Below are 15,311 nucleotides of genomic sequence, written 5' to 3' on the forward strand. Positions count from 1 at the left end.
AAATAGTTATTGAATGTGTCGAAGATTACAATTAGATGCACATGTTCCCATGAAATATAACTGATATTTAGTTTAGCCCAGTTATTGTACCTTGGGGAATAACATTCTGTCCGAGATCCTACTACTGAATTCAGATCTTCCATTCCAAAAATTTTCATAAATTTCTCCAGAAATCTACCCTATTTTGTTATATTGTGCCTTCTAGGTCCCCCTGATATATCCTCACCATTTCAAAATCAAATTCCAGTCCCCACCTATAAATATCCCTTACTGAAAGTTGATGCTTTCTCCCAAATTTTTCTTAAGCTCCATAACAGCAGTTCTCAGTGGAATACAAATACATGCCATTCTAATCCTCCTCCATTATCAATAATCCCATTATCAACACAAATCTACCATTTTTGTCTTTTTTCTCATCACTATTGGAGACCCTCTTGCAATTAGTATAATACTACCCTTTTTCCTCAGTCTCTGATATTCTGCTGAATATCCATTCTGAAATCCTCTCAGTCAAATTCACATTCTCATTTCTTTCCAAATGCATCTCTTTCAGCATTGCTATTTGCACTCTGCATTTCTTAATGTAATTCAATAATCTTTCCTTTTTATCTACACCTGTAATACAATTCACGTTCCAGGATAGTACAAACATTATAGCCATCATGATAAACAGTTACTGTAACTATTACACTTGAAATCTTTTTAATGTGCATTTCCAACTTTTGTGTTGCATGCATATATTAATGTTTGGCAGGCTCATCTGTTGTATAGTTGTTCCATCTCATCTCCATTGTTTCTACATGACATTTTTCAAGACTTTTTGTTCTAATGAAAGCCCTCAAACAAAACACTAAATATAAAAAAAACCCTTAACTTAGAACAAACGCACAAAACTGTGTGCATATTCAAAACATGAAGTTTAACCCTTCAGAATGGAACAATTGCCCCAAGTTTATGGCCGCACCTACATTCATTATCTAATCTAAAATTAAGGCTACCCATACCAAAATGCATGTTATAGCCTATGCTCCCACTTACACTGATTGTTGTCTGTTCTTTCCTTATCTTTCTCTTCCCTCCTCAGATATGAAAAACAGCTTGTAGGCTTTCAAAAAACATTAACTTTCAGCCCCAAGAAAAAGTGCACCATCTTTAAAAATAAACTGTACACTGTTCTATTAACTACATTAAAAAGTATTAAGGCCAATAGGGAGTTTACCTCTAGTTCACTTCCCATAATTCCAAACTTAATTTTTTCACTGAACTGCTTGCCATTGTACCTTTACATTTTGCATTTCCCTCATCAAAACGCACACAGAATTGTCAAGACAAGCTGCCTGCACCTGCAGACAGGTAGTCTCCACAGAAATGTACTTAGCAATGTGCCTTTGTAAATTTTACTCAGAAAAGAATCTGCAGCTGCCCTCCGCTGCAAACATCTGGACTCCAATGAATACTTGCCAGTGGAAAACAAACAAGTTAATACCTTTGCATTTGCAAGAAGCTTACCATTTTCATGTCTTTTATCATTTTGCCTCATTTTAAAAAGTGTACATGCTTACAAAAACATCTATTTACAGCTTAAGTCAAAAGTAGTAAAACTACACATTCACCCTTGTAAAACAGACAAAATATCCTAATTCTACATATATTATTAGTGCACTTTTACACTCCACCCTAGCAGCCCAAGATTACATCATATGAACATTAAAACATGCTTTTAACCAGCTTATTTCTCGTTATATTGTAAAACCTGTATTTCTTACAACTAAAACAGTACTTGTTTACTCCAATATCTTTAACACACACAGCAATGACTGAAAAGCCCCTCCCCATTTAAAATATTCCTGACTACACATTACACAAAACTATTTTATTGTATATAACACATAGTTTATATCATGAAAGGTTTTACACATATGAATAAGACAAAAATTGTTTAACTTAGTTTCCCCCCTTTTAGTGTCCTTCTAAGCATTAATGATATAAAGTGGGGTATATGCTTTACAGTCCACCCACATGTTTAACAAAGTCAACAAAAGTCTAGTGTTTTTCAGCCACTTTTTCTTGCAAAACCATATTTCACAAATGTGATAAGATTGTGTACAGTCTTTCATTTACTCACTATTTTTAAACTTGCTCGTCTTCCTGTTCATCTCCATCTCCCAGCACCGGACTCTACTTCAAGTCCAATGTAGTGCTGATTCTTCTACTCAACCCCTGTGCTTTTTTCAGTCTCTCAAGCATCCTCCTTTCAAACAATGGAAAAGTTTTCACTGGCAAAGGCTCTCTATGAACCTTACCATAAGAATGAGAAGCGGAGTCCCCTTCTGTTTGCTGTCTCACTTTTTTGTTGGATAAAGTTTTTTTTCCCTTAGCCTGTTCTGTTATTAAAAAATGTTATTTGATCCTCCAGAAAAAAAAAACAATTTGAAGACAGCTGGATATAGCAGCTTGAATCTCACACCTGTCTCTCGATACTGCCTGATTGCAGGGATAAATCTGCTTCTCTTCTGTCTGGTGTGTGACAAAGGGAGATATGGCCAGCACAGCTATCTGGAATTTTGTAAATAATTATGTCATTTATGAATATTAACATGATTTACAGATGATGTTTGTGCTACAATTGTATTAGAACTGTATGTTACATGCATATCAAACTAGGTTTGTACAGATGTGTGTTGAAAAGATATTTTATAAAGTGCTTGGGCTGAAAATATAACCACAGTGTGCCCTACTGGAAAAGAATAGAAATGAACATGCACTATTGTAACTGTTTAAATGCATACATTTTAACAGTGGAAACTGGGATACAGGAGGTTAACCTCAGTCGATTAATTTCAGAAAAATAGCTGAAATTAAATTACGGCTACAAAAATAAAAAAAATGGTATCTTTCAGTTTCAGTGCAGTGGGAGACAATGTCTGTACTTGGGAACTTTTTGTACTTTTAGTGTGAATTACTAGTCTTGAAAGCACAAAGAAATGCAATTGTTTTATGACTTTCAGCATTTGCCAGAGATCTGAGGTCTATGCATTTTCACAGGTGGATACTAAATACTGCTAGCTTCCAGCAGTGGGGGGGGGGGTTCACCTGGCATAGAGTCAGATGACAAGAAATGATGTCATTCTGCAAGCTATCCCAGCAGTAATAAATATTTGAGATACTAATATGAGAGGTCCCTTGGAGAGACGCAGCATTCTGTATTCTGTCTTGGACCTGACAGCATTAGCTAGAAGATCCATTCACCACATCTGCCTTGCTCTTAAGTTAACTAGACTACAGTAATTCTCTCAGATTCCATCAGGAACATAGTGAAGCATAGTTTAGATAGTTTTCTTTCTTTATTTATCCGAGACTGTCCTGCAATGTTGTTTTAAATATTTCCTGTGGTTTTGACTCTTGTCATTGTGAATATATAGTATATTCTTGTTCTTTTATTGCTCATTATTAAATAAATTTAAACCTTCCATTGCGGCAGTTCTTTGTGAGACATATTCAAGTTTTGACAGTACTTGCATATTTATTTGGCAACACTGTGGGCCACTCCTAATAGCCTTGTTCTTGGTCAAACTACCATTTGTATTAATCTTAATATTACACAGTAAGATTGGGCACCCTTTGTTAATGGCATTAAAGTAGCTGATAAGAGTTAATTGGTGGCAGTGGTATCTACCTTATAGTCCGGGCAGAAGGGGGCACAGCTAGTAAACCAGTACCAACTTTTCCCAAGTGTGTGCGCATGTGTGTGTTTGTTGTAAATCAAACCTTAAAGACTGTGTGTCAGCTACTTGGGCAGAGACATGAAGCACTGGCTGGACAGGGAGGGTGCTGGAGGTCTTGGCTTGGTCACTTGGCTGAGATATCAACTCTACAGCTGTCCCAGTGGGGAGTCTTACTGAGGATCTGCAGAACGAGAGGGAAACCAGCCCCACACTGACTGTGGTCTCTGTGTGCTCTTAAGGGGAAACTGCAATTGATGCAGAGGGTTGTATCAGGAAATACTGTGTGTGCACTTGTTATCCTCCCAGTTGTCCCCCACTGTTGCCAGTGGTGAAAACTCCGGCTCCTTGATTACTGGTCCAGTGGTGGGTCGTCACATGGTGTACAGTGAATAATAATTTTCTACAAGCACTCCACGGTCTCCAATTTTTAATACTTTGCCCTTCTGCCACAACTTTGTCAGGATCAACTCTTTCTGTTGGTATGAATGCATCTTTAAAACACAACAGGTGGAAAATAGCTAAATGAACCAAGATACACCCAAGCAAAATACAAAAAATACAAATCACGGTTCAACCGTCAAATTTTAATATATAAGCTTTCAAGTATAACTCTATCAAATACATAAAAACTGCAAAGCATCTGCTCCTTAAATACACATTGCCAGCCAATCAACGTAATAAGCAATTCAACAAACAATTGATTACAACTTGTACTAAAAACTAAATAAAAAATACTACACAAAGTGGTTTGTATTTTAGAACAGGCTTAATGCCATTAACTTTATTAAGAAATTTATCCACTTAAATTCTTTCTCTCTGTGGCATTAATAATATCCCCACCTCTCTTATTTTAGTAAGCTCTCTGAAGAATCCTAAATTTAAAATTATGATCACCCCCCTGTTGTAAGGTATGCTGACTAAGAGCATTGGTTTAAACTTTCCTGCGAATTTCTGATAAATGTGAGGATATTCTCTCCTTGAACTTAAGTTGGTCTTTCCTATATAGAAGCTGGGACATTTTGTACAGTTAGCTAAGTAGACAATATTTCCGTATTGCATGTACCAAAAGTTTTGAAAACAAATCTGACCTGTGCCACTGGGTGCATCAAATCTGTGTCTAACAGAAACTTTAGATGCAGAAAAAAATGTTATAAGGGGATAGCTGATGAGATATTTGCTTCGTATTTGGGCTTATGAAGGAATTTATGGAATAAGTCTACTTACTCAAATAACAGTTGCTCAAGTTTTATATATTTATTTTTTGCAAAGGGGGTAAGCCCCTGCATACTTCTCCATGTAGAGGGGCTCTATACTACTACATCCTCACGCTATATATATATACTGAAACCAAGGGTGCATAAACTGAGAGAAAGAATATTTACAGACACAGCATGTGTATCTGAATGTCTAGCACTGGAATACTCAAATGAGCACATTTAGCTGCAAGCAAAATGGCCATGAGCAGTTGAACTGCAAGTAAATAAAAAGATAACCTTATGGAATTAACACTGTCCAGCAGATAGTCTGGGTCACTTTCTGAGTTCAATTAAAAGTATAACATTAGGTTTTATCTGGATTAGTGATAAGCCTAGACTGTTGTGGAATAAACTGGTGACTGGGAAACAAGTATGTGGATTCAGTGTCTCTGACACACACACACACACACACACACACACACACACACACACACACACACACACACACACACACACACACACACACACACACACACACATCACAATAAAAGTTCAAATGAAAATTGTGTACTTAATGTACATGGAATCTTATGTCAAATGGGAACATCCGTCTGACCTAACGGATGTGAACAAGGAGGAGTTTGATACAGTACCTTTTTGATTATATTATTAAAAGAAATGAAAGCCTTCCTATGTTTTGATACAGGCACTGGGGACATTAAAAGAGGCAATGTGTATTAAAGAGATGAAACTGAGTGAACTTGCATTTATCAATAGTGAAGTAAAAAAACATTCCAGATGAACAGGATTTAAAGTTGTGGAAGATAATAAAAACAAAAAGTTTGATTTACTGGGAAAAAATACAACATGAGGATGTAGAGAGCAGGTGGTAAAAATTATCCTGCATAATACTTTCAAAGGAATGGCAAGTAGGATACGAGCTATAAGACACTCCAACAATGATTTTAACTGTTAAATATAAAGCAAGGAGTGACTAAAGAGTTATCAGCAGAGCATTCAAAACACTGAGTTAAGTAATGCGATATACAACATGTAGCAAAGTTGGGTTGAAGATAGACAGGAATAACTATATGATGAAATCTGGGGACATGCATGTCAACTGCCAAGATACACTACAAAATCTATAAAGTATACAATGCTTGCATGAAAGAATTTGCACAATTTTTTTATGTCAGCTAGTTTCCTAGATGCTGCCTCAAGCAGACTCAACACTGTATGGCAGGACTCTGAAGCAGTTGGCACGTGAAAGCATATTTTTGGTCTTGTTAGAAGATGAAGGCACACAAATTAAAATGAACATGAATCTTACAATAACTCTCTGTCAAGGTAACATTCAACAACTCCTTTAAGATTTTAGGCAATGACAAATCATTAGATTTGACAAAAAATACACAAACATTAGTACATTTAATAATAATTGCCAAAAAAGCAAAGCTGCAACTAGGAAGTTGAAATTCAAAACCATACCAACGGTCCAGAGACTGCTTGTTGGTCCAGTGGCAAAAACAACTACACAAAATAATAGGGGTCATGGGTTCAATCCCCAGACAAGGGTCAGTTTTCTTTTCTCAATGAATTACATTAGTCAGAAAGTTTCCAAAAGTTCTATATAGAGGCAGCTGTCTTAAATGTATCAAATTCTGCTATAACTTGCAATACAAGTAGGTGTCCGCATCAGTGGCATCAAGGGGAAAAGGCTCCAACTATGGCCCAGGCAACCCATGTTTGATACCTGTGCAGCGCCTACTTGAATACTCTGTCAGACACCGTACGTTGGATGCAACATCCAAGTCCAGGACTTTTCTATGGGACCAATGTAATTAGACTATCTCCCAATAAGGGAGACTACCCAGGAAGATTTACTTTGGTGTTTGCCCCCGTTTATTAGGAATTTATTTCCACCTATCAGATACAAAGGTTATGCAGTTACCATAACACTACATCTGGAACAGCAAGTCCAGCATCTGTAATATTACCACCTTCCTCACCCTGCCTCTGATACTGCTGGTCTTGAGTCATAGTTTTCCAGTTTCCAGTGTTTCAGCGTCTCTGATTTGGAGACATTAGGCAGAGTAGTGCATTATTAGGTAAGCAGACGGCATCTGGCAGCTTGGAAAACTTTGACGTGCCAAGCCAACCTAGTGGCCTGGTGGCCTTAAGTCAAATGATTACAGAGAACGCACCTAACTCTTCCAGACAAAGCACTGTGGCAACACAGAACTTTCAACATCTTTAAATGAAGGTCTAGTTTAGTTTTTTTTTATGATACACAGCGTGGACATCTATTGGTGGTCGAAACAGAAATTGTTTCACATGAACACTGGCTGCTCTCCTAACATAAATCATTATAAGATTAATCTCGGATCTAAAAAAAGTCTTCTCAGGACATCTATATATATAGCAGTCCCTGAAGGAGGATCAACAGCAGTGAGGTACTTTTAGTGTATGCACTGCTGTATTATCCACAGGAACAAAGACCTCTGTATTCAGTCAGTGACATAACTACTTGGAACAAACCAAGTTATCCTGCACCTGATGTAAAACTACACTTTTGCAAAATAACATACATGCAAAATTATTAAATGCTCTAAACTGCTAGTGTAAAACATATATAAAATTTTCCCCATATTTTTCTAATAGACTTGAGTGTTTGTTAACTAGTAAGTTTGCTAAAGGCACAACCTTTCCATTCTGATAAGATATAAAGAAATGGAAACAGGATCTATTTTTGTGTGTAATATAAATCCTTTATATTATTTTAAAAACCTTTCTTAGGGACAGCAACTAGATTATAATTAAATTTTAAAATATCCATAAACAAATAATATAGAGTTGGCCCGGTCCACTCTGTCACAGATGCTCCATCATTTCTCTACATCTCCTTTTAGATAAAGAGAGATTTCCTTCAGACTAAAATGAAGAATTTGCCAACATAATGTAAGGTATCAGTAAAGGAATGGTCTTCTGAAGAAAATTCTAATGACCGAGATGAAGAAGCCTATGGAGAGAGAAATTAAACCTGCCACGAATAAAAGCTTCTGTATCACTAGGACTATTTTGTCCCCACACTTACCATCAATTCTACCCTCAACCAGCCATGAATAAAACGCTTCGACATTGACAGAATTTTCTTCTAGGACCTTTTTGCCCCCACACCTGCCAGCCATCAATTCTACCCCCAATCAGAAAATGTCCATTAGTTTTCCATACTAGGGAATTACCCTAGTACATTACATGGGGGCAAGAGCTATCCAGAGGGGAATAATTTTCCTGGATGGCGAAAGCCAGGGTACCTTTCTGGCTAGGCTTGTATAGGCCCTAGGGCCAACAGCCTAGTACCTACATATGAACCCTATGTCACATAGGCAGCAATAAGGTTTGCTGTTCCATCACCAGCATCATGGGAAAGAAGGCATCTGTTTAACCCCACCCCCTGGATGGGGGATAAATTATCTACATCATAACAGGTACTCACACGGACATCCCCTCCCCCCAAGACTGCATGATCCTGTAATACATTGCTAATAAAAACTAACATTATCGGATTATTTACTCATACAAAAGCCCACCCTAGGACATGCACCAACATGCAGCATTATGATGTCAATTCTCTGAGGGTCTGTAGCTGCATGCATTCAACTCGCACCCTCACCTCAGGAAGAGCATGCCCATCTTACTCTGCCAAGTCCATCAAGAGTCTGGCTGCTAATCTAACTCTAGTCACCTGGGCCTTATCAGGACTTAATTTCTGTATGCCACTGAAACTGCTTTCCTCATCACTATATGTGATGAAGGAAGGTGTCCTTTTCGGTTTTCCTTCTAGCACCTTTGCATGCACCAGTAAAGATTAACAACTCACTATTTTATTCATGCACTGATGTTGGTCCAAAGTAAATAAGGTCTTGGATCACTGCTGTTGCTTAAATAATGCCCTGACAAAGGCATTAAAAATTAAAGAAACGTTGAAATAAACAAGATGATCAAATACAGGAAGGGTGAGCATTGGCTGATGTAGAGTAATGGTGAAACACCAGACTTTTCCCAGGTTGAAATCTCTGTACCAAGAATGGTCTCGGAAGGCAAAGACAAATCACCAATGAATATGACACTAAGGTATTAACTTTTTGGCTGCAAGGACGTCAGTGATGGAAACTCATACTTTACAAAATGTCTGCGTAGCTCTCTATATGGGGGTTGTTTAGATGTAATGTCCACCTCAAATATACTAGCAGATTTTTGTTTCAGTTTTCTGACGGCCTCCACTGACAAATCTCTACCAGGTTTAACTAATTTCTCCTCTAACTCAGTATTATCCATTAGAAAGAGTGAAGAAATTAAATTATCACCTTTAAACACAGATATCTGACAAAGGAAAAATAGCAGCAATGTATGATACGAACAAATTCATGGTTTATTAAAATTCGACTGACAAGCTCTACAAACCACTCCACAGATGAAACAACTCTGAAGCTGATAAAGGATGTGATGCCCTTAAAGAAGCAAGAAAAACAAAGGCATATAGCAACCCTGGCTTTATATGACTATCACAGGTACCAAATAAGATTCAGAAAAATGTTGCCAAGGGGCCAACATAAGCCTTCAAAAGAAGTGGACTGCTGATACAATTGACCAGGATGAAGATAAGACAGGTAGCATATCACCCAAATGTTATACAATGTATCGCTCCAAAGCAGATGTATACATCTCTCTTGTTACTTACTACACAAGTACAATGAATATACACTTTTGTCATAAAGAATTACGTTGTACCATTTGCTGCAGAACAGCTACATTTAGCTTTAAATTTACAGTTTTTCTTTTCCCCCTCCCATTTTAATATTTTTCAGATAAGGATACAAGCTTAAGTATTGCTTGATTATACAAAGTCCACAATCCACTCATTATATTAACTGGATAACAGTCTTTTTGTTATAATTACCCAGGGCAGTCTTACAATGGTAGTGAAAACTTGCTATTTTGCTTCACTTTTTTTTTTTAATCTCTATTTCTATGCATTTTAAATACAGCTGCTACAAAAACTTCAGACTGCACCAGTTTTTAACCCAGTATGTTCATCACCTGGGCAGATGCATACAAAATATTTTGGAAACATGGCTAATTAAGAAGTGTGAGCATAGCATAAGGTTCTGATTTTAAAAGGCTAAGATTCTCCAGACACATGTAATGTATGAATAGTCTTACTGTAGTCTGTAAACATGTATTTTTGAAGATAAATCATAAAAGATTTTAATACATAGTTTACCTGCACACTTCAAAATTTCAGATTAAATATGAACTATTCTGGAGGTGTACATTACTTGTATAATTATGTGTTTCCATCTAACCTCTCCCTATCATCACCAAATAGAACTGCCAGCAAAAGGTGTTGCAAAAATGACAAACTGTTTCTACTAATAAAGTGACAGAGTGCAGCACAATCTTGAAATTAATTCAGCCAAGCTAGATCAACACAGTTCAAGTGAAAAATAATCAATTCCACAATGACTTGGGCATCCTACATGTACCTTCCTCATCCTGTGGAGATTTTCCCTTGGTAGCTTCATCTTTGTTCTTATCCTGACGGGACTCTGAGCTGCTAAAATAGTAAACGCTGCCTATAGAAGAAAAAAGCAAACAAATGTAAGGTGTAAAACACAAATTCGCTGTAAGCAAGATTTTGTATGACACTGAAAATCTATCCTAAATGTTTTACCTCACTGATACAATAGGAAAAGAAACACACTTATCAAGATTTGCTCGTCATAGCTACAATAAGCTTGCAATGGTATATCATCATGAGGGAAATGAAAATCGGGAATTTGTTTTAACATTAATGTTTATAGAAATTATAAAAAAGCACAGCAAATTTCCTGTGAATTGCTAAGTACCATTTAATAAAACTGTTCAACATCCCATGAAAAGATCACTACATCTGCATCAGGGTTATCTTGCACAATCACTTAAAAGCTGAAGTTCACGGCTTATATGGTACTGCAGTCTTATACACCCTGAATCACTACTTGCCCATTTTACCACATAATATGTGCTTACAGCACAATAATTACTAACATGTGTTGTCTCTTTTCTCACTGATTTTCATATCTACTGACTAATGCCACCTACACTCTGCTCCTTCCAAAATTGTTCAAATACTTGACAAGGCTGTCTCATTTAACTGTACTACTGATTACCTTCAGCTTTGAGTTTCTTAACCATTAATACACAATATCCCCTGGAAATTTTTAACTGTCCATAATACCTTGTCACTCGATTTCCATAACTGAATTTTCATCTGTACTCTCAGACTTGCAATTGGTACTCAAGTTTCATGCTCAATAAGGGCAAGTCTTCCACCATTAATAAGCTTTCAGTACTGTAATTATTACCCTGACCAGTCTCCTTATTTCAACTGGTAAATATCACTTCCTTATATATCTTTTCCACCTTGCACATATAATTGCTTAGGTATGCACAAAAGCAATACTTTGGAAATCATTTGCTTCAAGTTCCTTTGACCTCTTGAATCTTTATCTACACCAAGCCACTGAATACACTGAGTAGTATGTTTGTAAAGCATGATTTTGGCTGTAACTTTTATTTTAACAACCAAGCTTTTCTCCCTTATCACACTCACCCACAACACGCACCCACAAACACAGACACACACAATAAAAGCAGATTAGCAACAGCTATAACCACAAAAGTACAGTTGTGTACACTTACCATAAATGTAGATGTTAAGAGTGCATTCACTGTTACAATCATTACATTTGGGTAATCCTGCTGGCAGGTTGCCCTCAGTCGGCCTGAATTCCAAAGTCTTGGGTCCTGCGTCGGTTGCTGTCGCCCTTACCCTGACGTCAGGTTGTCAGGGGTATAAAAGATGCAGCAGATGCCATTTTCTTCAGTTTTTGCCCCAGAGGTCAGATGACCCCAAAAGGGTAGGCTATAAAACATACATACACCAAAATAAACTTTACCTTCATCTACAAGCAAATACACCACAAAGTTTGTATAGATCAGAGAAGTAAAGATAAATTCCAGTAGAAATAAGGGGGATGGCGGGTGGGTAACTTGGACTGCAACAGTGAATACACTCGAACATCGACATTTATGGTAAGTGTACACAAAGTACAGTTTTGTACCTACCATAAATGTAGATGTCCGAGAGGTATGCATCTGCAGTCCTAACATATGGGTTGTCCTGCCTCAGGCAGCCCTTCGGTCGGCCGGATTCCAAAGTCTGGGTCTGGCCTCGGCTGATGTCGCACTTCACCCGATGTCATAGCTGCTGTCAATTGGGTATAAAGGCATCAGCCGACACCATTTTCCTCAGTGTTTCTTGCCCCAGATGCCAGGTGCCCTCCAGGAAGGCTAAATTTGGATAAATGCAAATGATTCCAAACAGTAGAGAGCAAACAAACAAAAATAAACATGTATATACATATATACAAACAAATACACCACAATAGATTCCCCCAGCTAGCTACAAGATGGGCAAATACCCTAGGAGTACCACAGAGGGGAAGGAGGGAGGGTAATCCTGACTGCAGATGCATACCTCTCGGACATCTACATTTATGGTAGGTACAAAACTGTACTATGTCCTTCAAGGATGCATCTGCAGTCCTAACATATGGGTAGAATACCATAGCCAAACTGGGGGAGGAGGCACTAAGATGATTATGGTGTAGTTAAGATCCCTTGCAAAACAGCAGTAGCAAAACCTGCCCGGGATCTGGAGTATAAAGGTAGATTATAATGCTTGGCAAATGTATGCACGGAGCTCCAAGTAGCAGCCTCTAAAATGTCTTTGGTAGCCACTCCTCGTAAGAAAGCTGTAGTAGTGGCTGTAGCCCTTGTGGAGTGAGGTCTGATGTTTTCTGGAGTTGTCTTTCCATGAAAAGAGTAACAAAATCTAATGCAATTTCCTATCCATTTTGAGATTGTCCGTTTTGAAATTGCTTTTCCTTCCATTCCTGTTGCATATGCTACCAGAAGCTGGTCAGTTTTTCTATTGTTCTTGGTTCTGTCCAGGTAGTAGCGCAATTGCCTGTGCACATCCAAGGTGTGTAGTAGTCTTTCCCCCCTGTTCTGTGGGTTGGGGAAGAATGTTGGTAGGTGGATTGCTTGGTTCAATGATACCCTGGAGACCACCTTTGGCATAAAAGTAGGGTTAGTTCTCAAGGACACTCTATCCTGATGGAAGATAAGGAAGGGCTGTACTGCCATTAATACCTGTAATTCAGAAAAACTTCTTGCTGAAGTGATTGCAAGCAGGAAAGCAGTTTTCCAAGATAAGAACTGTAATTCTGCTGTTGCCGCTGGTTCAAAAGGGGGAAGTGTTAACTTTTCTAGCACAAAGTTAAGGTCCCATGTAGGCAAAGGTGGCTTTCTTGGAGGTTTTACATTTTTAATTCCTCTCAGAAACTGCCTGAGTAGAGGATGAGAGAAGACTGGAGGATCCATGTTGTATTCTGCTGAAATTGCTGATGCATGAATTTTAATGGAGGAGTAAGACAGGCCATTGTGGAAAAGTTCTGCTAAATATTCCAGGATGTTTGCTATGTTTGCTAATGATACATTTTTTCCTTTTGCTGCACTCCAAATGAGGTATCTTTTCCATTTGGATGAAAAAGTTTTTCTTGTGGAGGGTCTGCGAGCCTCCAGGATAATGTCTTTAACCCTCTGAGATAAATCTGGGTTATTTTGTTTTATGTAATATTCCAAGCAGCTAGCTGCAGAGTTTTCAAGTTTGGATGCAGGATCTTGAAGTTGTTCTGCGTTAGCAGTAAAGGAACTAGAGGTAGAGGCCATGTGTGTGCCCGAGACATACTCCTCAGTAGCGGGTACCAATGCTGCCTCGGCCAGTTTGGAGCTATCAGGATGATCCTTGGGTGATCTTCTTTGATCTTCAGTAGCACTTTGTGCATCAAAGGAAGAGGTGGGAATGCATATGCTGTCAGGTTTTCCCAACTGAAGGATAGGGAGTCCACCTTCCAAGCAAGAGGGTGGTATGTCCTTGTGCAGAATTTCCTCAATTGGTGGTTGTGTGGGGATGCGAACAGGTCTATTTCTGGGAGCCCCCATTTCTTTGTTATGGTTTTGAAGATGTTTGGATGCAGCATCCATTCGTGGGCATCCGTGGTAGTTCTGCTTAAGGTGTCTGCTAATATATTTTCTTTTCCTGGCACAAATATGGCCTGGAGCTGAATGTTGAGGTTCAGGGCCACATTCCACAGGTCCATAGCCATCCGGCATAGGGGATATGAGTGTGTGCCTCCCTGTTTGTTGATATACCACATGACTGTGGTGTTGTCCGTCCTTATCAGCAAATGACCCTGTTGAAGAAACGGTCTGAATGCCTGAATTGCCTGTTTCACTGCCAGCATCTCTTTTTGATTTATGTGTAGGTTCAGCTGGTCTCGTGTCCATAGGCCTTGTATACACTTGTCCACCATGTGTGCCCCCCATCCGAGGTCTGAGGCGTCTGTGGTGATAGTCTGACTTGGATGAGGTTTGTGGAAAGGTAGTCCTCTGTTCAACTGACAGGCCTGAGCCCACCACATGAATTCTTGCTTCAGGCATGGAATTATTGGAATTTGGGTTTCTAGGCTGTGCTTGTGCTGAGACCATAAATTCCTTAGGTACCATTGCAACCTCCTCATATGTAGTCTGGCATGTGGAATCAATATTATGCAGGATGCCATGTACCCCAGGGCTTGCAGGGCTTTTCTTGCTGTAAGCTGGTTCTGCGTTGTTAATGCCATGAAATAGAGTGGTAGTTGCTTTCGCTTTTCTGCTGCGAGAAATGCCATTTGATTTGATGTGTCCAGTTCTGCACCCAAGAATGTTATCCTTTGGGATGGTACCAGCCTTGGCTTTTTTATGTTGACTGGGTATCCCAGGGATTGCAGTAGGTGAATAACCTTTTCCAAATCTTTTGTTAATTTGATCTTGTTGTCCGCTTGTATCAGGCAGTCGTCCAGGTATGGATAAATTTGAATTCCCTGAAGCCTGCAATGAGCAATTACTGATGCCAGGCATTTTGTGAATACTCTGGGCGCAGTAGATAAGCCAAAGGGCAATGCTGAGAATTGATAATGCTCTGATCCTGCAAGAAATCTGAGGTATCTTCTGCAATCTGGTCGTATAGGGACGTGCAGGTATGCCTCCTTGAGATCTAGAGTCACCAGCCAAGACTCCTTGCCCAGCATGGGAAGAAGTTGCTGTAGAGTCAGCATTTTGAATTTTGGAACAATGAGATGTGTGTTCAGAGCGGACAGGTCGAGAATAGGTCTCCATTGGTTTTCTTTTCTTGGTACCAGGAAAAGTCTGGAGTAAAATCCTTGCCCTTGTTCCATAGACG

General features: G+C 38.8%; 1 protein-coding gene across 1 annotated transcript in view; it reads right to left on the minus strand.

Annotated features, from left to right (window-relative positions):
* The window catches only part of SPG7 (SPG7 matrix AAA peptidase subunit, paraplegin), an 898,665-nt gene that overhangs the window by 647,807 nt on the left and 235,547 nt on the right, over window positions 1–15,311 (minus strand). The window contains exon 3 of the mRNA XM_044081590.1: window positions 10,468–10,557. Within this exon, the coding sequence (XP_043937525.1) occupies window positions 10,468–10,557 (90 nt within the window). The remainder of the gene's footprint in view (window positions 1–10,467; window positions 10,558–15,311) is intronic.

This window comes from Protopterus annectens, chromosome 8.part1, assembly GCF_019279795.1.
Source record: "Protopterus annectens isolate FY-2018-M chromosome 8.part1, PAN1.0, whole genome shotgun sequence".
In the NCBI taxonomy this organism is placed as follows: Eukaryota; Metazoa; Chordata; order Ceratodontiformes; family Protopteridae; genus Protopterus; species Protopterus annectens.